Source organism: Natrix helvetica, assembly GCF_964273705.1.
Source record: "Natrix helvetica genome assembly, chromosome: 2".
NCBI lineage: Eukaryota > Metazoa > Chordata > Lepidosauria > Squamata > Natricidae > Natrix > Natrix helvetica.
Genome location: NC_138552.1, coordinates 201,552,247 through 201,577,846, shown reverse-complemented (window position 1 = coordinate 201,577,846; position 25,600 = coordinate 201,552,247). Strand labels below are relative to the sequence as shown.

Genomic DNA, 25,600 nt, shown 5'->3' with positions numbered 1-25,600 from the left:
TTTTATCAAACATGAAATCACAAGGAAAACTAGGCAATGTTTTCTACCATCTTCCTAACAAAAACTCACAACTGGCTTCTCATATGCAAAGAAAGATTTCCAACTTTAATGAATTTTACAGTCATACTTCCTTTGATATGCATTATCCAAAATCAGAACTCTGAAACTGGTAATATAAGATCACAAAAGATGTCATTGCAGTTCTTTGAAAACAATTAGATGCTTGTTCAATACCAAACCAAGTTTGTGAAGAAACTCACGTCGTATTTTTAGCCATTATACTTCATGCTGTTCAGCTGTCTTAAACTGGAGAATTCAATGTACTGTAAATACAGCCTGTGATATAATTCCAATGCTCCATCAAGGTTTCTTGCCCCCCAAATCTACATTGTGGATGGGTATATATTAGATATATACAGACACACAAACATACATACCAGTGGTGGCATTCTGCCAGTACTTACCGGTTCGGGCGAACTGGAAGCAGCGGCTGCTGGTGGCTCCGTCCACCCGCCATAACATAATGCGCAATCTTCTGTGCATGCGCGCTCCCATTTGCAAACTGGTAGCGAAGGTAAGTGGATCCCACCACTGATACATACCCATATTTCTGTAAAGCAAATTGCTCCCCTGTTCAGTGAGATTTCTGTCTTACTCAGGCATTTTATAGTTAATACAGTGTTACTCTGGATGAGATGCAACTCTAGCAATGCCCCTTTCCTAATACTCAATGCAATATAATTCTGAAAAAGATTTCAAACCAGGGTAATTATTACCAAGTAATTTTTTATACTAAGCTGTAATATTTCTATATGAAAATGATAGATGGGATAATATGACCAGTATTCATTTAGTGTCCATCTTCCTTTTACAACTCACACAACAGGAAATGATAGCTAATTGGCCAAATCTAGTTTAGTCACTCATACTCAATGCAGTGTCAAGAGAAAAGGGTATAAGCATGCAATCAAATCCCTTCTGTCATCTTATCCTTCTATTTTAATCCAGCTTCTCTGAACTACCTGAAATTACTAGCATTCAGAGTTTATAGTTATTTGAATTTCCTTTCTCACTGAGCATAACCTAGGGAACTACTACTGTGGTACATATGCAGAAAAGCATTTGTTTCCTTGGAATACACAGATTTTGTAACAATTTCCCAAGGGGTCATTGATTTAGTTTGAGAGAACATGCAAACAACAAAATTAGAATTGCAACCAGTTTCTATTTTCTTAGACAGTGAACTCTGCTGCAACTGGCTTCATCCAGAAAATGTGTCAGATTAGTTCTTTACTTAAGACAGTGTAACACACAATCCTTTGGATCAGAGTCACATTTCAAAGTCTTTATAGAATTCATTAATACAATATACACATGTCCATAATTCAGATATATCAGGGTATCCAAATTCACTTCTGTTTGAAACAGGTTTGTACTGTATTAATTCTCTTGACTATTGAAACATAAAAATTGACAAGATCACCTCCTAGTAAGAAATTTCTACTTGATGGGATAAGAAGAAATGTGGTTTGCTGCAGATGCTGGACTATTATGCAATTGCCACAAACCATATACTGGTAACAGATTAACAGAGTTGGAAGGGACCTTGTAGGTCATCTAATCAAACCCCCCACCCAAGCAGGACACCCTACACTATTTCTGACTGATGGCAGTCCAGTCTCTTCTTGAAAGTTTCCAGTGATGAAGCTCCCACAACTTCTGAAAGCAAGCTGTTCCAATGGTTGTTTGTTCTCACTGTCAGAAAATTTCCCCTTATTTCCAGGTTGAATCTCTGTGTGTTCAGTTTCCATCCATTATTTCTTGTCTGGCCTTCAGGTGCTTTGGAAAATAGCTTTACCCCCTCCTCTCTGTGGCAGCCCCTCAAATATTGGAACACAGCTATCTTGTCTCCCATGATCTTTTTTTTTTTCACTAGAGCAGCCATGCCCAGTTCCTGAAACTGTTCATCATATGTTTTAGTCTCCAGTTCCCTAATCAGTGGTGGGTTGCAGGTGGTACGGGCGTACCAGAGCCTGCCTGGAGCACCGGATACCGTTCCGGTACGGTGCTCCAGAGGGCCCACCCACCCACCCAAGCTCCTTACTGGTCTTTTAGATCTTCAGCGCTTCCATGCACATGCACAGCATGTACAGCGCCTGGTGATGCTCTGCTGAGCAGCTGGAGCATCATGGAGCCTCATGGAGGCGCTAAGACGCATGTGCACGCTGTGCACATGTGCGCACGTCCATGTGGATGCCGCCGGGCCCGTTCCAACCATATTGGTTGGAACAGGATCCAGAACCAACCACTGCCCCTAATCATCTTTGTTCCTTTTCTCTGCACTCTTTCTAGAGTCTCAACATCTTTTTATACTGTGGTAACCAAAACTGGATGCAATATTCTAGGAGTGATCTTCCTAAGGCTTTATAGAGTGGTATTAGTACCTCACTTGTTGAAATGGATATACAATGTCACTAGCATAGGTATCAGAAGAATTAATCTTCTGGGTTCTCCCTTTTATAGAGATCTGAAGGAAAATGAAGTTGTTTTGGACATTTTGGAGGAAAAAAAGACCCAACCATAGGCTTAAATAGCAGACCATCTCTATCCCTGTTGTTCCAGAAACATACATGTTACAGAGAGGACATCTTCCCAATGGTGTACTTCAGTGCAAGGCATTTTTATTTTTGAGTCAGCAATAAGAAGCACCAAAAAGCAAAACATACAGATTCCAAGTAATTTTTAAAGTTTTTTTTTTCAAATCAATAACAAAAATGGAAAAAGATGGAACTGTTGTGGGATAAGAGCAGCTATGCTGGTGTTCTTTTAAAACTGTGTGATAAGTACAGAGTAGTTATTTCTGTTTACATTCAACAACAGGAAATAATAATTTAAGTAATTGTATGGAAGATATTCTGTGCTTTCTTTAAAGACATCAAATATGCTCTGAGCTGAATTCCCATTGGGCAAGGTGCTAAGTACTGTGGTAGTGTGATCTGGAATAAATTGGAGTTAATGACTCATGAAAAAATAAGCAGGGTTCTTTGTGTTGTTAACTTGGCTATCTGCTTCTTGCATCCAGGCTATTCTTGACTTGTTTAAGATAGCTACGAGATCATCTATAATGAGATTCAAAAGGTGGCCTCTTTGAGAGGCGAATGGTGATGAACGCCTTGAAAGTGGCTGTGGTATATCCCATCCTCAAAAGGTCCAATTATTCTAGATGAGTATCATCCTGTCTCCAGCCTTTCCTTTTTAGTGAAGATTGTTGGCATTTCTCCAACAGGCTGGAATTTCAGAGGATCCTGGAGGAAGCAGATTATCTGGATTAAATTCAGTCAGGGTTCAGTATGGGTTTTATGTGATGACTTATGGTGGAGCCAGGATAGGGATGATGTATCAGCAGCTTTCAATACCACTGACCATGGTATCCTTCTGGACCAACCTTAAGGGTAATTTTCTTCCTTCTGAGGTCATGTGGCCAGCATGGCTATACACCAAAGACGCACAGAACACTGTTAACTTCCCACCAAAGTGGAAGCAATAACAATAGCACTTAGATTTTATATATCACTCCATAGTGCTTTATAACTTCCTCTAAGTGATTTACAGAATCAAGCATATTGTCTCCAAAAATCTGGGTCTTCATTTTACCCACCTTGGAAGGATGGAAGGCTAAGTCAGAATTGAACTGCCAGTAGTCAGCAAAATTAGCCTCCAATACTGCATTCTACCTATTGGCAACTGGCATGTATTTATGATGGTTGCAGTATCCCGAGATCATGCAGTATCCGGAGACCTTTTGCGACTCTGAACTACTCAAAATTTCCACTACCAGTTCTCCAGAACTGGTCAGAACCTGCTGAATCCCTCTTCTGCTCTTGGGACAGAAACATTTCATCTTTTCATTGTGATGCTATATTTTATTATTTATTACTGAGATTGTATACTTGCTATTACTTAAGAAGTGTAGAAAATACTGGGAATACCTACATAAACCTGTATATAAATACGTTTTCTGAACAGAAACATTGCCATATGGGAAAAGCAAACTAAAACTGTCTACTTCTGCATCAGTTGTTTTGCCTCGTGCAAACTTCCAGGTGTTTGTCTAAAACTGAGCTCTCTGCTGTCAGGTATCCAGCATGGACTATGACCAAAGCACCAGTGGCCAGCCTGAACAGCAACAGTCACCTTCTGCAAACAACCCTGAAGATCTGCCTTCTCAGAATGACTTCGGGAAAGCAAGTGAGACACCACTTCCTCAGTCCCCTGAGAACACAGCCCAGGCTCAGCCTGAAATAAAGCTCTGTGATGTATCTGAGGAGCTGAGCCAACAGCTGGAGGACATTATTAAAACCTATGGGTCAGCTGCCTGTCTGATGGAGGAAGGGAATACGAAAGCAACAGACGGAGCTGAGAAAGGAGAATCGTTTAGTCCCGAAGATGGGGACTATGAAGATGGACACGATGAGGCTGAGAAAGACCAGGCCCCTTTGGGGGATGGCTCAAAGGAGGCCAGTATTCCAAAAGAACAAAAACTGGAAAAGAAAATCTTGAAAGGATTAGGCAAGTAGTTAATCGTGTAACTGAAATGCAGAATTTAAATGGGAGTCTTTGCTTGTCACAGGGTAAACATGACAAGGGTCTTTGTAAAAGGTCAGCATTTGACACTGATCCCATGTGCTCTCTTCTCCACATTGCAAAAAAAAAAAGTAGGGTTTTTCTGAAAAATGGGGACTTGCTTTGTTTTCAAGTGAAATATTTGGAAAATTAGGGAAAAAATAGAATTTTAGGCAACAATAATAGGAGTGAGCAGTAATTAATCAATAATGGACATTTTGGATGTTGGGCTCCAGATGTGCCAGTGTGTTCATTTTTATTTATCCTGCATTTCTTAGGTCAAGATATAATGCAGATGGGAATCTCCACTCATTTTATTCCCACAGCAATTCCCTTTGAATCAGTGAAGATCAGAGAGTGAGGATTAAAATCACCCAATTTGTTCATTGATGGAATACGAATTTGCATCTAGGTCTTCTCAGCCCAACATCCCAGTCTGTCACACTGGCCTTCTCAGTCCTTTGATGTGTTAAATAATGCAGCCTTCTCCTATGTAATGTCTATTGTCTATTACATAGACATTACATTCTATGAAACAAATGATATAGTTATTTTATTTTTATTGTTAAATGCATCCCTACCTTTCGGCTTATATACCCACTAGAAGGGCTTACAATAATGTAAGTAAAATGCAATAGTAAAATATACTGTATATACTTACAGATTAGCTGAGAATTTTAGGCACCAACATACACCCCCAAAATTGGGTTCAGTTTATCTATGAGTATGTACAATAATTTTTAAAAGCTTGACTGATGAGATCATTTTTTCATTGTCCTAAATGCTGAAAAAGTGGAGAGGCAAAAACTCATGCTTACAAAGAGCTTTCCAAATCCTGAAAGTCATAAGAAGTACTGTATTTTTCAGAGTATAGGACGCACCAAGGTTTTGAAGAGACAAATTTTTAAAAAGTAGGTAGATAGATAGAGGGAGAGAGAGGGAGAGAGAGAAATACAGTAGGTAGCTAGGGAGAAAAAGAGAGTAGTTAGGTAGGTAGATAGGTAGGTAGAGGGATAGAGAGAGAGAAATAGAAGGAGATAGAGATAAATACAGTAGGTAGGTAGGAAGAGTGTGTGTGTGTGTAGGTAGGTAGGTAGAGGGATAGAGAGAGAAATAGAGAGAAATACAGTAGATAGGGAGAGGGAGAGGGAGTAGGTAGGTACATAGGTAGAAAGAGAGGGGGGGAGAGAGAAATACAGTAGGTAGATAGGGAGAGAGTGAGAGTAGGTAGGTAGATGTTTCCAGGTATATCTATCCATATGCTGGAGAAGGAAATCGCTGACAATCTGCAGCACCTAAGACTTTGTTTCTGCTGGCACAGCACTTGATCAATGTAATTCTCATCAATCAGTTAAAGAGCTTTCCAAAAGGGAAAAAAAGTTTTTACACTCTTCAAACCTCCCAAAAATGGCCCATTTATCACAAAAAAGGGCCTGTTTTTTTAAAAGGCATGAATAGCCTTAGAGGGGCTTGCAGAGTGCTCGGGGGGGGGGGACAAAAATGAGCAAAAAATGGCCTGTTTTTTGCAGAAACGGGCCCGTTTTTTATCAAAAAATTGCATGCATAGGCTTAGAATGCTGCTGGGGGTTTTGGGCGCAAAAAAGGTCCGTTTTTTGCTCATTTCTGCCCTCCCCAGCCCCCAGGAGCTCTCCATTTTGGTGAAGGGGCGGGGCTTCGGGAGGCAAAAAATGCTGTATTCGGTGTGCAAGACACACCCAGATTTTCAGCCTCTTTTTTGAGGAAAAAAGGTGGGTCTTATACTCTGAAAAATACAGTAGTCCTCGACTTATGACCACAATTGAGCCCCAAATTCCTGTTTCTAAATGAGACAGTTGCCCCATTTTACGGCCTTTCTTGCCACAGTTGTTAAGTGCCATTGCAGTTGTCAAGTTGGTAATACGGTTGTTAAGTGAATCTGTAGATTTCTTTCATTAGACATGTCAGTTTTGCTATCTCCACCAAGTCCCCTAACGTCACATATCCAATCTTCCAGATGTGGGTGTTCTTTATTTTTCCATTTATTTGTCCATTTCTGCCCATATAATAATCTTGCTGCATTTCATATCATATACACCGTGCATTTTACTCAGTCCTTCTTTCATTAACTCTAATAAGTACAGTTCTGCTTTCATCTGACAAAGAGATTCCTATTATGAATGAAGGCAAATATATGTGTCCCAGGATAATGTGGCAGGATCCAATCTGGGTCTCAGAGACTGAGGTTCCTAGAAGATGGGCTCCAGCAAAACTCTTGAAAGCTTAGAAAATAAACCTCTGGCCCCAGTTACTAATTCAGATTGGATTCCTATTATTTTCACCAATGTCCTCTGGATCGCTGACCCAAAATATTTTGGTCACTTTACAAGTCTGTCACATATGATATTATGTTTCATCCCCTGTTGCACATTTCCAACATTTACGATACTTGAAACATCCTTACACATTTTTGATAGCTTCACAGTTGTCAAATACCATCTATATATCAATTAGTAAAAACTTTCTCATAAATTATTGCACAAAGTGAATTTAGTTTTGATGGGATTCTATTCCAAAGGACTTTCTCCAACCCTTTCATGTAGATGTTAATCCGCATAGGGAACAAGATAGAATTATATACGACCTGATTTGCTAGTGACGAGGAAATTGAATAGTAGTCCCCATGGTGTTTTGTGGCTAAACCCTAATCCTAAAAGTCAGAATCGCTGCAATAGGATTGAAAAATAGAGCCCAACCCTAAGGGACATCCTGAAAATATAATATTAACATGTAGATTTCTGTATTCTTTTAGCTTGTCATCTTACAAAATTATTATTTTAATTTGTGGGTAAAAAGTGGGTATAAAATTTCTGCAGCAATAGAAAAGGAGACCATGGAATGCATCATCAGTAGGTGTTCTATGCATCACCTTCCTGATCTTTTAAAATACAGAAGCAATAAAACTGAATTAGTCAGTTTTCTGATTAAAATCTATATTAATAAAAATGTAATGTTTGTTTGTTCAAAATCTCAAATCTCCGAAGGTTCTTCACCGATTGCTTTGAAATTTTGACACAACGTTGCATTCAACTACGCGCATGTTTCTATATACGTATATTATATAGATGTCACACCTGTGACAGGTAAAAACATGCTTTTTTGAAAACCAGTGCCATCTGCTGGACGTAAAAGCAACACACACTATACCACAGCGTTCATTTTTTGAGTATAGTATATTCGGAACAGTTCGGCCTCTCTCCAGCTTTGTCCCAACTGTCCCTTTATATGTGTGGCTGGGCTGCGGCTGCACCCTTTCCCCTTTCTGCCCCTCCTCCGACGAGCTTCGCCATTTCCACCAAAGGGAGCTGAAGCCTTTTGGCCTCCCCTTCCCCTCTCTCTCTCCTCCCATCCCACCAGGCCTTTGCTGTCTGGGCGGGGCAGTGTCTGCCCCATCCCTCGACCGCCTCCTCCCATCCTTAAGCCAGCCTCCCCCCGCCCAGCCCAGTGGAGCTCCAGAGGAGGTGGAGTCAGAGCGTCTCCTCAGCCCGGCCGGCACGCGCGCTCTCCACCCCCCCTCACAGGGAGCCAGCTACGGCCTCACCAAGGCAGCTCCGACTGGGTGGCGGCGGTGTCAGCCAGGGGCGCAGCGGGGCTCGGGCGGCTGCTGGGTGCCCCGTGAGGCGGCGACTGCAGCGGCAACAGCATCTCTGGATGGGGCCATGGCCAGCAGGGGGTGTCTCGTGTCCGCGTCACCAGGGGCAGCTCCTTCCTCCTCCTCCTCCTGCTCCTCAGTGGATGCCGGCCACCTCCTCTCGCTGCCACCGCTGAGGGAAGCTGGGTCGGGGCGGCGGCTGCCTCCTCCTCTCTTCCTCAGCTCAGCCAGACCGGGGCCTGTGGCTCTTGCAGGGGCCACTGTGGCTCACTTCCATGCGGGGGGCCACCTCTGGTGGGGGACTTGAGCTTTCTCTTTTCTTTCTTTTCCATTTAACCAGATTGGGCCACAGCAACGCATGGCCCGGTACAGCTAGTATATTCATACAATCTTAATTTTATCTGATGAATTCTCACTTTGATCATAGTCTGTTGTCCTGTTTTCCTGATTCAGGAAAAGAGGCTACCCTGCTGATACAACATCTGACCAAGCTGAATACATCAGAAGAAAAATTGGAGCTCTTATTTAAGAAGTATGCTGAACTGGTTAGTATGAAGATCCCTGGCCAGGGGGGGTGGGACTGTTTAAAAATATGTCTTATGTGGTCCAAAATGACCAGATTGCAACCTGGCGGCAGATACAGTATCTTTTAAAAATCCTGATAAAGCATTGAAAATGCCATCTTAAATTTGGGGAAAGGAAAATTCCTCCACTCATTTGCCTTTCTTAGTTATACTATATAAGATACACAAGTATCATCAGACATGCTTTTGACAGGACAAGTAGAAGTACAGATGAGTCCCAGTGGTGGGATTCAATTTTTTTTACTACCGGTTCTGTGGGTGTGGCTTGGTGGCCGTGGTGTGACTTGGTAGGTGTGGCTTGGTGGGTGTGGCAGGGGAAGGATACTGTAAAATCTCCATTTCCTTCCCACTCCAGGGGAAGGATACTGTAAAATCCCAATTCTCTTCCGATCAGCTGGGACTCGGGAGGCAGAGAATAGATGGGGGCGGGCCCAGCTAGAGGTGGTATTTACTGGTTCTCCAAACTACTCAAAATTTCTGCTACCGGTTCTCCAGAACTGGTCAAACCTGCTGAATACCACCTCTGGTGAATCCATAATAGGAGATTTAGCTATGTTCCGTCTGTTCTTTCCATTGGAGACCCTTAAGGAACTCAATATTGGCTTTGTATAATAAAGCATCTAACCTAGTATAATAAACTGGGACCTTCCCAGACACTTCATCATAGCAGAAACATGGCTTGGAAAATTCTATCCTAGTCTCATTATTGTCTTTATTGGAATCCCTGCCGATAACTGAAGAACCTTAAGTTGTCCTCATGGGACTGAAATTGTAGCAGTAACTCTTGTAAATGGCTAGGCTGAGGGAACTCCAATCATGCTTTTCCTACTGGATTTCTCAATAGCCTTTGACCACAATATTCTCTGTCAGCTGGAAGGATAAGCTTTGGAGGACAACCATACTAGAATGGTTCTTTTCTTTCATAAGGATGTAATTCCAGTCGGTGACCTTGGGGGAAGAGAGGTCAGACTTTGAATACTCCAGTGTGGAGCTCTTGGGTCTTGACTCCCTCCTTCATTTTTTAAATATGTCTGAATGTAGTCTGTTAAGTCACACATTGCTTCAAAGGGAGGCATCACCAATATTTATGTTAATAAATATATCTCTCCATCTGAGACAAATGGGGATCCACTCCACTCCCAATGCATTTGAAGTCTGTCAGCATAGACAGTAGGGAGATGACCTTGACAGAAATATTCAAAAACTATTACTTAGGCAAAGAGAGGTGAAGCATTATTTAACCTTGGAGGCAAGATTATATTTGGAAGTAACTTGAGGCAAATAGCTACATGATTCACTGGGATATAAGAAGAACAAGCAGGATTCAAGATTCTGTTATTATAACTTACTTTAATAAATTGTAGTTGTGGTTTTTCTATGGAGTCAATTTCCAGATCTACCTACCTAGTGGGCCGCCTATCCAAGTCTGGAAGGGGAAAAACCGGTTCAGACTCAACCCAAGAAAGACAAAGTGGTTGTTGAATTAGAAAGCAAAAGATTGCATTAACTTTAATTCTAGACAAGGTTGTCTTTTTCTTGAAAAAACCGATCCACAATCTAGAGATTTATCTGGAGTCATAGTTCCTACTGGAAGAGACCATGATCAAAAAGCTCTTTTCTCAGTTTTCTTTACTGCACTGGTTGTGGCCATTCTTGGAATAGAGGGGGGGGGGGCACTGAATACAATCACTCATATTGTTGCCTCACCTGGATTACCTTAATTCAGGGGTGTCCAAACTTTTTGCGAGGAGGGCCAGATTTGGTGAGGTGAAAATGTGTGGGGCCGATCATTCAGCCTGACATTCTTTGAACCCTTAACATTAAATGCGAGTTAACTACCGTATTTTTCGGAGTATAAGATGCACCAAGATTTTGAAGAGGCAAATTAAAAAAAAAGTTTTTGCACTCTCCCACGAAAATGGGCCTTTTTTTTAAAGGGCATGAATAGCCTTTAAGAGGCTTCTAGAGTGCTCCTGGGGGCTGGGGGGGGGCAAAGTTGAGCAAAAAATGGCCCGTTTTTTGCTCATTTATGCCCTCCACAGTCCCCAGGGGCACTCTGAAAACCTCCTAAAGGCTATGCACAGCCATTTTGGTGAAGGGGGCAGAGTTTTGGGAGGCAAAAAATGCTGTATTCAGTGTATAAGATGCACCCAGATTTTTAGCCTCTTTTTTGAGGGGAAAAAGATGCATCTTTATACTTCGAAAAATACAGTATTTTATGAAAGACTAAGCAAATAACTCCAGTGGGGAGAAGAGGCTGCGGGCCGCTTGCAATTTGAAAAAAGGGCCACATTTGGCCCCCGGGCCGCACTTTGGACATGCCTGCCTTAATTCATATTACATGGGGCTGCCCTGGATCCAGAATCTTCAGCTGCTACAGAATGGACTTGCCTGTGTGATAAGAGGATAGACCCATTAGCCCCTGGCAGTTTGTTTTTGAGTATACTTCTAGGGTTCATCATCTATTATCACCTATTTTAAGTTGAGTCTACTCATCTGATGCATGCAAGTGAAGAGTACTTTCCAAGGGGTTCATTCCATCTATGGAGACTTCTAAAAAAATGAGATTTGGAAGCAGGCCATCCATTCAGCAATTCCCTTCTATGGAAAGCTTGCCCTTAAAGGAAAACGGACTGCCTTCCATTGTGATCTTCTGAAAGCTTGTTGAGGCCTATATATTTCAGAACATCTTTAGACTGCAATGATATTACCATGGCATATTCATTGTGCTGTGTCATATGCAGGGCCACAAAATTTTAGATCCCAATTTTGTTGCCCTACATATGACACAGCACCATGAATATGCTATAGAATTACTGTGGGGTTATGCAGTTATTCCTTTTTATTATATTGTTGTTGTTATGAAGAATTGCTGGCTTGTAGACTGTTAATTAGTCAGCTTGATAAAAGAGGCATTGTAGGAGGAGAACAATGACGGTCTATGACTGAAAACAAACCAAGAATCTGTAGCACCTTTTCCAACTAACAATCTTATTAAGTGCTTTTGGCACTTTTATTTCATGTATTTATTTATTTAATTTCCATAGCCACCCATTTCAATTCGGTTAACTGGGTGGCAAACAATATCATAATAATGAAAACCATAAAAACATTTTAAAAGTTATATTTTTATTATAAATTCCTTGTTATATATAATCTATATAAAATCCAAGTGTCATTGGACACACAAATTCCTTTGATCACACTTGACCAATAAAGAATTGTTCTGTTCTGTTCTACATGTATGAGAGTTGTTAGTTGGATTTTATCATAAGCCTTGAAATAAATTGTGCTAGATAGAAAAGGTATTACCAGATTTCTGAATAAAAGAGATGTAAATTTCTTCATACATAAATGCATTCTCTGCCATCTATTCCATCTCCCATCACTTAGCCAGAATTTTTAACATTCCCTCTTCCAGGCATCAAACTGAATTGCACATCACTTAATTTTACTTTAAACATTAATTGTGGTGATCCTTACCCAACCCTTGATTTCTCATTTAATTTTGGTGTGAATGAAACCAAGCCAAACATTTTGGGTATTTTTCCCCCCTTCGTCACTTATCCACTGCCATTGCAAATTAGAAAATCTATTTTTTAAGATTATTTGGAAGAAAATTAGCTTTTTTCGTTCTATGAAATTTAAATAAATTCCAATTACGATTCCAAATATTCATGTTACTTGCAGAGGAGTGCGTGTGAGTGTGTTGTCTATTAATTGCCTAAGAACAGCCTTGTTCCAAGATCTCTTGTTTTCCTCATTTATTCTTGTCAACATACTTTCAGCTGGAAGAACATCGTTCTGAACAAAAAAAGCTGAAGCATCTGCAGAAAAAACAGGGCCAGCTCATGAAAGAGAAAGACCAATTACAGAATGAACACAGCAGAGCCATCCTGGCCCGGAGCAAATTGGAAAGTCTTTGTAGGCAACTCCAAAGACACAACAAAACCCTGAAGGTAATGAGAAAAGAAGATCTTTAGGGGAGGTCAGAAGGAAAAGTTACTTTCACTTGATATTCTTAGTTGGTTCCCAATAGATTGGTAAGGATCTTTCACTCTACAATATTGGACATTAGTAGGAGCAAAATGGTTTCCTGCTTCTGTCTAAACTGTACTCTGGAAATAATTGAAAGCTGCTTCTATATTGTGCCTAATATAATTTTGTCTCCTGGATTCCCACTTTTATCTAAAACAACTGAAGCCTGATTTACAGAGCTATAACCCAGATTTATTCCATTGATATCTCCAGTGGCAATGCATGGAAACTGGTGCTGTGTTATCATGCTTTTCTTCAGTTTTATGTGCATCAATAAAGTGTGAGGTATATGAGTGGCCCAGTGGTGGGATTCTAATTTTTTTTTACTTCCGCTTCTGTGGCATGGCTTAGTGGGTATGGCGTAGCTTGGTGGGTGTGGCTTGGTGGGCATGGCGTAGCTTGGTGGGTGTGGCTTGGTGGGCATGGCAGGGGAAGGATGCTGTAAAATCTCCATTCCCTCCCCACTCCAGGGGAAGGTTACTGCAAAATCCCCATTTCCTCCCAATCAGCTGGGACTCGGGAGGCAGAGAATAGATGAGGGCAGGGCCAGTTAGAGGTGGTATTTACCAGTTCTCTGAACTACTCAAAATAGAAAACCATTTCTCCAGAACTGGTCAGAATCTGCTGAACACCACCTGTGGAGTGGACGTGTTTGGGTAAGCTCAATACAGCTAAAACAATATCAGTTCCTCAAGAAACCCATAAAATAGTCAATAATGCAACTACAGAAATTGGTCCCAGTCTCATGTGGGCCACTATTAGACCATTGCTCCTTCTAGCTTTAAGATGCCAAAAGTAATGCAAATACATGTTCCTGACTGCAGATGTGTCCTACATCTAGTGAAAGCTAATGTAAAATAATTAAAGCAGCATCCAAAGGCCAATAAATATAAGCTCGGATAGATAACAACCCTTAATCATCCTTCGCTGATTTCAGAAAATTAAGACTGGACCTAGCTGATATTTGGTTGGAAAGACACCAAGAAATCATAGGATCATATGTTGCATGTAGAAGATTTTTTTAAAAAATCTTGGAAGTCTGCAATTGCAAACAATTTCCAGAGGACTACATAAAATTATAACGTTTCCATAAATTTCCATGAATGATAAAGTTTCCATGAATAATACTACCTTACCTTAATCCTAGAAATCTGGTGTTTTTTTTATACTCCCTTCAGCCCTACAGGTCAGGGAGAGAACCAACCTAGAATTAATTTCTTGACTCTTAGAATAATTAATCAGTGGAACATCAGCTTGCCTCCAGAAGTTGTGGGTTATCCATCACTAGGGGTTTTTAAGAAGAGATTGGACAACCATGTGTCTGAAATGGTATGAACAGTGGTCCTCAACCTGTGGTCCACGGTCCCCTGGGGGCCCCATGATATCATCACAGGAGGTCCACAAAGGCTTAAAGAAATGTTATGACTTAAATCTTGAATTACATCTTGGGGAATCCATGGTCCATGGCCACAAAAGGTATTTAAAGGAGGGTCCATGGTGAAGGAAAGGTTGAGAACTACTGGTACAGAGTTTTCTTCTTGAGCAGGAGGTTGGACTAGAAGACCTCCAAGGTCCCTTCCAACTCTGTTATTCTGTTAAAAGAAACCAAAAGACCATTTGCTCATTACCATTGGGGTAATGCTGGTAGCAGCTGGTGAAGGGGAATAGGAATCTGCTTTTCTACTTCTTTCTGGATGACGCTGCAATGATGGAGAGGGCTGACCCAATTGTTGCATTACAGGAGGAGACACTTCAGCGAGCAAGAGAAGAAGAAGAAAAGAGGAAGGAGATCACGAATCATTTCCAGGGCACACTGAATGATATCCAGGCACAGATTGAGCAGCAAAGTGAGAGGAACATGAAGTTGTGCCAGGAAAATTCTGAGCTGGCAGAGAAACTGAAAAGCATCATTGATCAGTATGAAGTCAGAGAGGAGGTAAGAGCAATGTGACATGTAGCCTTTGTTTAGCGACTGCCTCGAAGAGCAATCGTTTGCAGTTACATCTGTGATAAAATTTAAAAAAGTAACTCCGTGACCAATCCTTTCATTTAGGACCCTCGCAGGTCTGTAAAGCAAAAGAAAACTGAAGTAATACCATAAGTACAATCACATTTTCATTTAGTGACCACTTCACTAAACAACCAAGTGACTAGTTCCAGTTATGGTTGCTATACGAGGACGCTCTGCACTCTACGCGATGTTTCTCCAAAGTTGAGAGTTATACTTAGCTTTATGACACTGGAGTAATAGTAACTATCCTTCTGTCCCAGACTGTAAATGTTACAGGTATTTTGCAAATTATGCAAAATCAATAAGCATTTATTCCCCTTGCAATTTCCAACTTTACTAAATCTAAACAGTCTAGCTATACTTTGGACTACTAGGGGTTTTGCCTGTCATCTGTTTTTGTGCATTGTACCTTGATGATGAGTTCTTGAGATGGGTCTTGCTTGGGGATTTTCTTTCATCTCTTTCCTAAATAATAGAGCTATTGGTGTGGTTTTGTTATGAGTTCTTCCCTTCACTGCAGCTAGCGTGCCATAGAACTTTTATTCCAGTCTCAATCCTTGTAGTTTAATCAATCCATTTTGTTTGTATTTAAACTACTAATGTATTTATTCAACAAGCCTGAGGGTCAGTAAGTTAATTGAAGCCCATGAGGTGTTGTTTTATTGCTGATTGAATTTGCTTCCATTATAAGTTTTTATATGGTTGTACTTTGATGTTTATTTTGGTATTGTGCTTTTTATGTAATGTTAGTCACCTAGAGTTGCTATGGTGAAATGTGCAGCCATATAAATTGAATAAATAAATATAGCCAGGAAAATAAACATGTTTGGAATGCTACAAATGAATTTCAGCAGCTATAAAGAAATTATGATGCATAAACTAAGAAAATTCTATTTACTTGATCTTGTGTAGCTTGTAATTTCACAGTTGTTTTTATAGGGGATACTTAATATCTTTAAATAATTTAAAAATCTAAATAACCTCCTTCCAACAAGCAGAAGGTGAAATAATTTTGCAACACTTCTATTTTTCGTATGTTGTTAACAGTGAAATTCTGTACTTGCCTACTCAAAAATAATTTCCAATGTGAGTCTAGCATTCACCCCATCTCTGTATCTTTCTCTCTCTCTCTTCCCCCCCCCCTTCCAGCATCTTGATAAAATATTTAAGCACAGGGAACTTCAGCAGAAACTGGTAGATGCCAAGTTGGAGCAGTCACAAGAGGTTATGAAGGAAGCTGAAGACAGGCATCAGCGAGAAAAGGAATATGTATTCATTTTTTTCTTTAGTTGTTTATATATAGTTTGTGTTCACCTCTAAAATGTTGTTTGTTTGCTTGTTTGTGTGATATTGTGCCCTTTATTTTTTACAACTCAAGTTGTAAAATATTCCTGTCTTCTATTTTCTCCACATCAACTTTCTGAGGTTGGACTGAGGTAGAATGATTGGCCCCAAGTCGCCCAAAAGGCTTTCATACCTGAGGCCTAGACTTGATGGCCTCACATTCTCTGTCACACACATACATAGCAATGACGCACTTGTCATAATGATATTTGACATTTCTCCTTAGGACAGGGGTGTCAAACTTGCGATAACATGTCTTCACGTGATGTATCGCAACTTTTTCCCCCTTCGCTGAAATGGGGGATGGGCATGGCAAGCGCGTGCAACCGGCCTGCGGGCCGCAGGTTTGAGACCCCTGCCTTAGGAGTTCTAGGTGTACCTATAGTCCTCTATTTTTTTCTTTCTGGAATTTTGTGATTAGCATTAGCTAAGATATGATCTATCCAGAGATTGCTTAACTCCATAACTGAGTAATAATTTGAACCCATATTCTTCCTATCCAATCTACTACCGCTTGTTCTCATTTAACATGCTCAGCGACCATTTTAAATTATAATGGTGCTGAACCATTATATGATACTTATGAAAGATCCTTGTACTTAGTTGTAATAGATCCATTGACAAACTTGTCTATTTTTAGATTAAAATATCTCAGTCGGTTATGATTCAAAAATTCATTTGAATGTTTAACAGATTTTGCAATAGTATCTAGAGCATAATATATTCTTTGTGGCATACCAAATGAGGAAAAAGCTGATCATTAGATTTTATATCAGCCCCAAATGCTTTTGCTTTGAAATTGCTTAAACTTGCATTTTGCATTAGCAGCAGAATAACTCTGCTGCCTCCTGGTGGCCTTCATGTTTATTTGCTGCTTCTTGGCATGCAATCCAGCTAAAATCTCCTATAATTTAAAATAATTTTTAAAAGTATTGATCATATTCAAAACATATGTAATGCAATGCTCAAAAATTAAATATACTTTAACCCAAACTTTGGTAAATATTGTTCAGTAGAAAAAATTCCTTTTCTACATTTGTTTCAAAATTTATTATTTCCCAGATCTTCTCACACAGAAACAATTTTAATTTTTTATTGCAAAATGGTGTGATTATGTGATACGCTCCAAGAAGTAGGTGAGGACAAAATAAAGAAGAAACTGATTCAATACAAAAATTAAAACTGATTTTATTTGCATTAATTTTATTTATATTAAATTAAGAGCATATTACTTAAATGTTTATAATTAACCACTTCCATGAATATAATTTCCTTCAATTCCGATGAAAAATTACAATCTAATGTGAACTTCTGGGAGGGACTCCAATACAGCCAATAGTTTTACGTCACATATATCAGAATGAGATAACTCACCATAGCCAATTTGCTGCAGGACAACTTCCCATGGGGTTCACTTAGTTGCTTTCATTTTGGCTGACCACGTTTTCATCAAAATTATTTTATCTCTTACATTAAAGAAAATCATTCCTATGACTACCAGCTTTTGTAATGCTTTTGTAATGCTTTGATGAACAATAAAAGGAACTAATCCCACATTGAATTGGCCCATGGAAAGTTGGCTCATGGTGAGTTGGCCATGGCAAGTTGTCCCACAGTTATTTTGGCTGCAGCAAGTAGGATGCCAGTGAGTCAGCCGTGGTTAGTTGGCCAAGTCTTTAGATTAGTGCAATGCGTTCTACATGAAGCTCCTCTAGAAGGTTATTTGTAAACCTCAGCTGATACAGAATGCAGTAGTATGGTCAGTTGTGTGTTTTCCTAGGGCAGAGATGGTGAATGTTTTTCTATTTGGGTGGCCAAAAGGGCATGCCCACAGTAGTGTGCAGGTACATGCCCACACCCATAATGCAATGCTCTTTCCCTGGTACATGCACACTCAACCCGCCGTGCTCCCCCTGTGCATGTGTGCAGGCCTCAGTGAAGCCTCCGGAGTTTCGGTAGGCCTATTGGGCCATTGTTCGCCCTCCCCAAGCTTCAGGAAAGCCTTCGGAACCTGTGGATGGCAAAAAACAGACCCAACAGGACTACCGGAAGTTCAGAACGAACTTCCAGTAGTCCCGTTGAGCTATTTTTCACCATCCACGGGCTCCGGAGGCTTTCCCCACCCTCCGGAAGACCGAAAATCAGCTGACCAGCGCACACCTCAGATATAGCTCCGAGTGCCACCTGTGGCAGGCATGCCATAAGTTTGCCATCACGGTCCTAGGGCAACACGTTACACTTCTGATCCACAAGCTGCACTGGTTGCCAGTTTACTTCCAGGTCCAATTCAGAGTGCTGGTTTTAACCTTTCAAGCCCTTCGTGGCATAAAAGCAGGTTACATGAGGGACCACCTCTGCCCATTTGTATCAGCCCATCCCATTAGATCACAGAGTGAAGGCATGCAGTGGATACCTTGGCCAGAAAATTACATTTGGTAGATCCTAGGAGACATGCCTTCTCTGCTGTTCACCTGCATTACAGAATATGCATTCCTCCTGATTGGCGCATCCCTTTTGATTTTTTTGAACAGCCTTCCAGATTTGGTTATGCTGCCACATCTGCAGCTGCTGGAGAATCAAACATTTGTCTCAGTAACTTCACTGTTGAGGGAGGCCATTTTTATCCTCTCTTCTACTGAGCATAATACTATGTCTAAAATCCACAATATTTTTGTTTGTATGTTTATTACTGTGGACTTGTTTTATTTTTATCTGCTATTCTATTGGCTATTTTATCTATTCTTTTGTGCCACCCAAAGTTCCCTTTGGTGAGATGGGCAGCTATATAAATTTGATTCATAAATAAAAATGAAATAATATTAGCCCTTCTTTATTTCTAGGAGAAAATAAAAAGAACCAACTGCGTTCAGGAATTGTATATTCTTTATGAGTTGGCTTTCCCTTCCATCATATTTTATTAATAAAAGCACCAATACCAGCGCAGAACTTTTCTGATTTGGAAGATAACTCCAGGCGATACAATTCGCTTTTAAAAATAAATGCTAATTGAAAATATTGCTTTGAACAGTTGCTTTTATTACAAGTAGCTCCCAGATTAGTCTTGTAAATTAGAGGTGTCAAGTTGAGCTGTAGAGTAGAGAGGGCAAAATAAAACTCATTAATGAGCCAGAACAAATTACACATAGAAGCAGTTTCCACCTCATCTGTTCTATTTGGTTATGGCAGGTAAAAAGTAATTCCAGTTGAAATAGGTGGCTATGCAGCTCTGGCAAAATGTTAAGCATTATCAAAATGTGGATAGTTTGCAGGATTAAGAATTAAGTCTGAAATCTAATTTAGACCTCAGAATATTTGTCACCCCACTTTAACTAACAGTTGTTTGCTCTGCTTTGCTATCAACCTCACCACGCTACATGGATTTTATTTTAATCTTTGTTGTTTCCCACCGAAGCATGGAGGATTTTAAAAGGACAAAGTTCTGAAAACCTCATGAAAAGCTGTATGAGGATTTTACTTAGATTTATAGCGCTGATTTTAAAAAACATTGCCTAGAGGTGAAGACACTCATCTCCCACTCGGAAGGTTGAGCGTTCAATCCTAGGTAGCGACAGACAAAATGTTTCTCTATCAGGACGTAAAGTGTAAATAGCTGCTGAGAACTCAACATAGGTGTCGGAAAGGGCATCCACTTAGTAAATGCTCAGCTCCATTCAGTCGTCCTGACTCCACCCCAATAAAAAGGGATTACAGGGCCGTAAAAAGAAAAAAAGAAAGAAAAAATGACTATACTATGTTACCAGATCAAAAAGATTTGTTTAAAAAAGTAATTTCATATATTTTGTGGATTCCATTCATTTCATTAGATATTAATCAAACATGCAATATTTTACAAATACCAACGATTTGCAAAGATTTTTTAAAAATGCGAATTTCGTGATATTTCAAATATTGTATGCATTCTTAAATCCCAAATAGCTACTCACCCAAGCAGCAGAATGGAAACTACAGACAAAAATGCTAAAGGAACAAGAGACTGTTCTCCGGGCTCAGGTAAAATAAGGCCATTGTTTCTATTATGTACTTTTTCCAACTGGTCGTGTTCAACTTATTAGATGTGTAAAAGTGGATAAAATGTAGCTAACCTTATTTATGTTCAAACCCCATTTAAGCACATCCTCTGAAAGCATAGGGGTAGCATGCAGTAGATTAAATCCTTATGAAATATTACAATGGAGCAGTCCATACATTTTATTGGAAACTGTGTTTGGATATCGCAATCTAATTAACCTGGAATTGAGAAAAATTGAGGAAATTTGACTTATTCTTCTTGTCTTTTTTCCATCTATTCTTTTATTTAAAAAATATTTTCTCTTTAAAAAAAGATTTAAAGCCAGCATACATTACTCTGTTTCATGTCTAGAATGAATCCATGAAATTCAGCAGATGTTGGATATTTACCCTTTTTTACCATCCATTTTTATTATTAAGGAATATATTAATTTATGGACTCAACAAGAATTTGAGCCAACCTATGCTATATCAGCTGCAACAACAGAGGTCAAAGAGTAATTGAAATTATGCAATGTTATATAAACCATCAAGGATGGTTGAATATTTGAAGCTGGGTTTTGTCCAAGATAGGAAAAACAGTGAAAACAAAAAATATTTTGTCCTAATTACACATATTATCTCCCAAACTTCATATAGCTAAATAAGTGAGATTATCTACATCTGTTTAGCATTTAGGAACATCTTAAGGCAGGGGTGTCAACTCAAGGTCGGGGGGCTGGATCCAGCCCACAAGATGCTTAGATCTGGCCCACAGGGCCACCCTGGAAACAGCAAAGAACCAGCACACATTGCTTCTGCCAGCTGAGCTCAGGAGGGACACCTTCATTTTCACTGACAGAGGATTGCAGGATGCAATCGCAGCTGGAAACGAAACTTGCATAGGTCTGATTTCAATGGCAGAAGGTGGTAGGAAGCTTTTGCAGCCAAAAATGTGCTCGGGAGTCTGTTTTCAATGGCAGAGCCCTTGGGCCACCACAGGCACCCCCAACACACGTGATACTGAGTTGGCCATACCCCCAAGGTCAAACACAACCCTTAATGAAATAGAGTTTGACACCCGTCTTAAGGGCTAACAATTTGCAATATTAAACATTAGATATAGTGAAATTGTTAGGAAACTATTCTTTCTGCCATGTTGATCATGTAAGACAGGGTGTCAAACTCGCGGCATTACGTGACATAGTGTGACTTTTCCCCCTTTGCTAAATCGGGTGGCCGTGTCAACGTGTAATGCATCTTGCCTGCTGGCTGCGAGTTTGACACCCCTAATATAAGACATTGGATTCTTTATCCCAACGCTAGCACCCTCTCTTACCTGGGTAAGCAGGGCAGGGAGAGGCAACCTATGGCACTCCAATTTATTGCTGGAAATCCAAGTAGCCTGGAGAAACATGAAGAATTCTGGGAGCTGAATTGTGAGGGATTATGGGAGTTAAAGTTTAGTAAATGCACCTGGAATGCCTACAAGCTGTCATAATTACCTAACTCTTCAGAAGGAAAAGCTTTCTTTAATGAATCTCCTTAATATAAGTTCCTTTAGGATCCAATTCTCCCACTCCTTACTTACACCACATCCCCATTTTTCAGGAACATGTTGATTTTCCAGACAGCTCTGAAGAGGATGGAAATTTCTTCTTCCACAAACTTTTTTAAGATACCTTTAAATTCCAAGCTAAAAGTTTCATCTTACTATCTTTCTGCAATCTTTTGAATTGAACTGAAAAGTGAATTGAGTGCTATTATTGTGCAATGGTGGGTGTAACTGACCACTCTCCTCCCCCCCCCACTTTGATTGCAGCTGACTCTCTATTCTGAACGTTTTGAAGAATTTCAGAAAACGCTAACAAAAAGCAATGAAGTGTTTGCCAACTTCAAGCAAGAAATGGACAAGGTGGGTTACACATTGCATTTCCACCCTAGGCTTTCCATGTTGTTAAATGACATCAATGAATGTCTTTCAGGTTGATTTTGTTTGGTTTTCAAGACTTTCCAACAATTTTGTATTTATAAAGCTGTAACTTCTTTACTGATAATCTAAGAATCTGCTGGAATTTAGATTTCTCTCATGATTCCAGATATTTAGATCAGTTCATTTATTTAGCTTTTGTTGTATAAAATCTTGATTTTATAAAATCTTGAGTTTTGATTGGTTGGTTTCGCTAGTAAAGAATATAAAATAGGCCTGGAGCTTTCAGGTTTTAGAAACCACTAATCAAATAAATAGATGGTTCAGTCATGTGTAGAATGGGAGTAACTATTATGTAGCTTATGGCATTTTCCAGCCCTTCCATTGATCTTCAGAGTTCTCCAATGTCACAGCCTTCGAATACAGTGACAATTGATGGTACAATTTTCTTCATGTTTTAGAAAGGAATGCTTATTTTTAAAGGGCCTGTAAGGGGATTAATACAAAATTCTGTCCTCACCATTTCTGATGATATCAGTGTAGTACAATTCTGTGAACTTTGAGTTTGCGGCATAATGTGAAAATGTTCATGTTAGAGCCATAAAATGTTCATGTTGTAAACATTAAGGCCATTTGTATTACTATGATTTATTTGCAAAACATGGGACTCTGACAGTCATAGCATTAGCCATAATAAAATGAAGGTCATAGCATTAGCCATAATAAAAACTGTATTTATAAACACAACTCCCTACTTTGTTCTAATGCCATCCTTTTAGCTCACTTGCTTTGTTATAATCTTGTAAGCACTTTCATTTAGACATGAAAAGACTGTGAAGTTCTTAGTAATCCTGGTTTATCAAACTGTGATAGAAACCCTACTACTAGGAGCCACACACCATGTTTTTAAAAGCTCAGGAAAGAGTTATCAGATGATAGAATCATTAATTCATTTGGTTACATTTATAATAGTTCAGAATGTTGTTAATGGAATAGAATTAAATGGTATTAAACTGAAGAACAGATTCTTGTGAAAAAAGGTTTCATGCTGATGTCAACCCTACTAACTATTTAAGAAGCTGATAATTAGCATGTTTTCAGTTCATTCGCTGTTTGGAATTATCCACAAAATCGCCACTAAGTTGTCATTGTATTATTCTTTTTTTAAAAAAAAATATTGGAAAACACGTATAAATTGATTATGCTATTGCATTCTATGTAATTCACCTACTTCTGCTAGCCTAATAGGGGAAAAAATCAAGTGTTATATCTGTATTCACATGCTTCTGTTTTGTACTATTACATACAGATTAATATTTACTCTGATGATCTCCACAAAGGGGGAAAAAAGAGCAAAGATATCAGCTTTATAGTACTTTAGCAACTGCATGGTCATATGTATTTATTATGGACCTTTGATTTTCCCAATAGGTATTTTTAATCTGTCTAACATGGATTCATAAACCTTTGCACATTTCAACTATTCTATCTTCATAATGTGACCACAGAAATCAAAATGAGAATGAATGTTAGGGCTGGCATCAAAACTAATATACATACTTTTTGGATATGAAAGCATAGATTTGAGACCTAAAGTACAATTCCAGGAAGAAGGCAGAAAAAGATCATTTGCATAGTTTTTGGATATGAAATAAGATATGAATGTAGGAAAGGGTTTCCTACCATCCCTTCTCTCATCATTGTAGAAAAGGTAACACTGAAACATGAGATCTTCCTGAACAAACAGCTTAAGGTGACCCCTTTATTCAAGCCCTCATCCATTTGCTTCCAACTATTGTAGACTGATAATTTACATTATTTTAATTAGTTTTCTGATGGTGGTTCATATCTTATTTTTCAAACTAAATTGTTTTGTTGTAGACCATTTTGTAACCCTTAGATGAAGGTATAGAAATGTAAAAAATGTACTTATGATATAAGGGAACATGGGGGTGGAGGGGTGACCAGTTTGAATGATTTCCGCCTTCCCTATAGGGTAGGTTCTCCCACACCCCAGCCTATATTTTCAGGAAGGGAAGTCATGCAATGTTCCTAAAAATTTGGTGCAGCGCAAATTGCTAGATGGGATGGTCAATGACTTTTTCCAGGACTAGCAAGAAAATTGTTGAAAGAATTATAGATAGGAATAAGAAATCATGAAAAAAAGTATATAGAAGCAAGGAAAGAGAATATTTTAAAAAATATGAGTATTTATACAATTTAGGTTTTGGTGGACAGGGTAATTTCTGAAATATTCCCCATCTCTAATATTTTTTTCAGTCCAATCATTCAAATGGGGCATATGCAATAGAATCTCAATATATCCACCAACATCTTACCATTTTTCTGTTCCCTCTTCATGATTGATGTGTCTGTCTACATATGAAGTGTGCCTGTCTATTGATAAAGTAGTATCCACTATTAATAAAATAAGGCGGATTTGTTAAAATAGAGAATATGATTATTATTTTTATTATTATAGAATTAATATCAATGTAATGAATATTGTTGTAAACATTGATTATTACCTTTCAAACTATTTATACCCAGACAACATACTGTTTAATTGAAAATGAAACTTTGAAAAATCAAAACCTTTATGCAAGATAAAGTAGTATCCACCAGTAGAATGGTAACTCCCTTGTGTTTCCAGTCTCAGATAATTGAAGAATACTGTATCAAACCTAAGTAGCATATGTAGACAGAAAGGAAGCTTAGTCACATGAACAAATACTCATATATCTTGAACAAGTATCTTTGAATTGGGAACCATCTATGGCTCTAGGATTCTCATACAACATCCATTAAATTAATATGGACGTTGTGTGAGTGTTTAATCAGCTTACACAGCCCTAAGGAAAGCCATTTAGAAAAAGTCAAATTTAACTTTCCTGCCCTGTCCACTAGATTTTGATATATTTTTTACAGATGACAAAGAAAATGAAAAAACTGGAAAAGGATACAGCCACATGGAAAGCAAGGTTTGAGAACTGTAACAAAGCTTTACTGGACATGATTGAAGAGGTACGAAACAAATTTTAAAATCAGTTGCATATAAAAGCCATATAATCTTGTTCATTAAAATGTTTTTAATAATGGAGCTGTGATGTCACTATTACTGGAAAGATTTCCAATACTGTTCATACTTGCTTGTCTGCTCAGTGGCAGTTAATAAATGAAGTAACAGAGTAGAGTTATGTAAGTGCTTGTTGCATGTGGGAAATGAAACGACAAAATTAAAGAAATCTGGAATTTGGAGTCACACTTTAATTCAGAGGCAATCTAGCTGTCAGCATGCATGGTCAGCTGGAGTATTTAGCGGCCACTAGATAACATTTGCACAATCCAATTATCCTACTTACATTTTTCATCGAGCAAGTTAGGCAGATTTTTTTTTTCAAAAAAAAAAGACTTTTAACATGATTTAAGTGCAA

The 25,600-nt window shown here is 39.1% G+C and overlaps 1 protein-coding gene across 1 annotated transcript in view; it reads left to right on the top strand.

The window, feature by feature from the left end:
- TXLNB (taxilin beta) overlaps window positions 1-25,600 on the top strand; it is a 29,422-nt gene that overhangs the window by 1,968 nt on the left and 1,854 nt on the right. Inside the window, exons 2-9 of the mRNA XM_081943499.1 lie at window positions 4,137-4,569; window positions 8,705-8,796; window positions 12,624-12,794; window positions 14,615-14,809; window positions 16,034-16,153; window positions 20,165-20,239; window positions 22,059-22,151; window positions 25,095-25,190. Coding sequence (XP_081799625.1) covers window positions 4,146-4,569; window positions 8,705-8,796; window positions 12,624-12,794; window positions 14,615-14,809; window positions 16,034-16,153; window positions 20,165-20,239; window positions 22,059-22,151; window positions 25,095-25,190 — 1,266 coding nt within the window. The 5' untranslated portion in view covers window positions 4,137-4,145. The remainder of the gene's footprint in view (window positions 1-4,136; window positions 4,570-8,704; window positions 8,797-12,623; window positions 12,795-14,614; window positions 14,810-16,033; window positions 16,154-20,164; window positions 20,240-22,058; window positions 22,152-25,094; window positions 25,191-25,600) is intronic.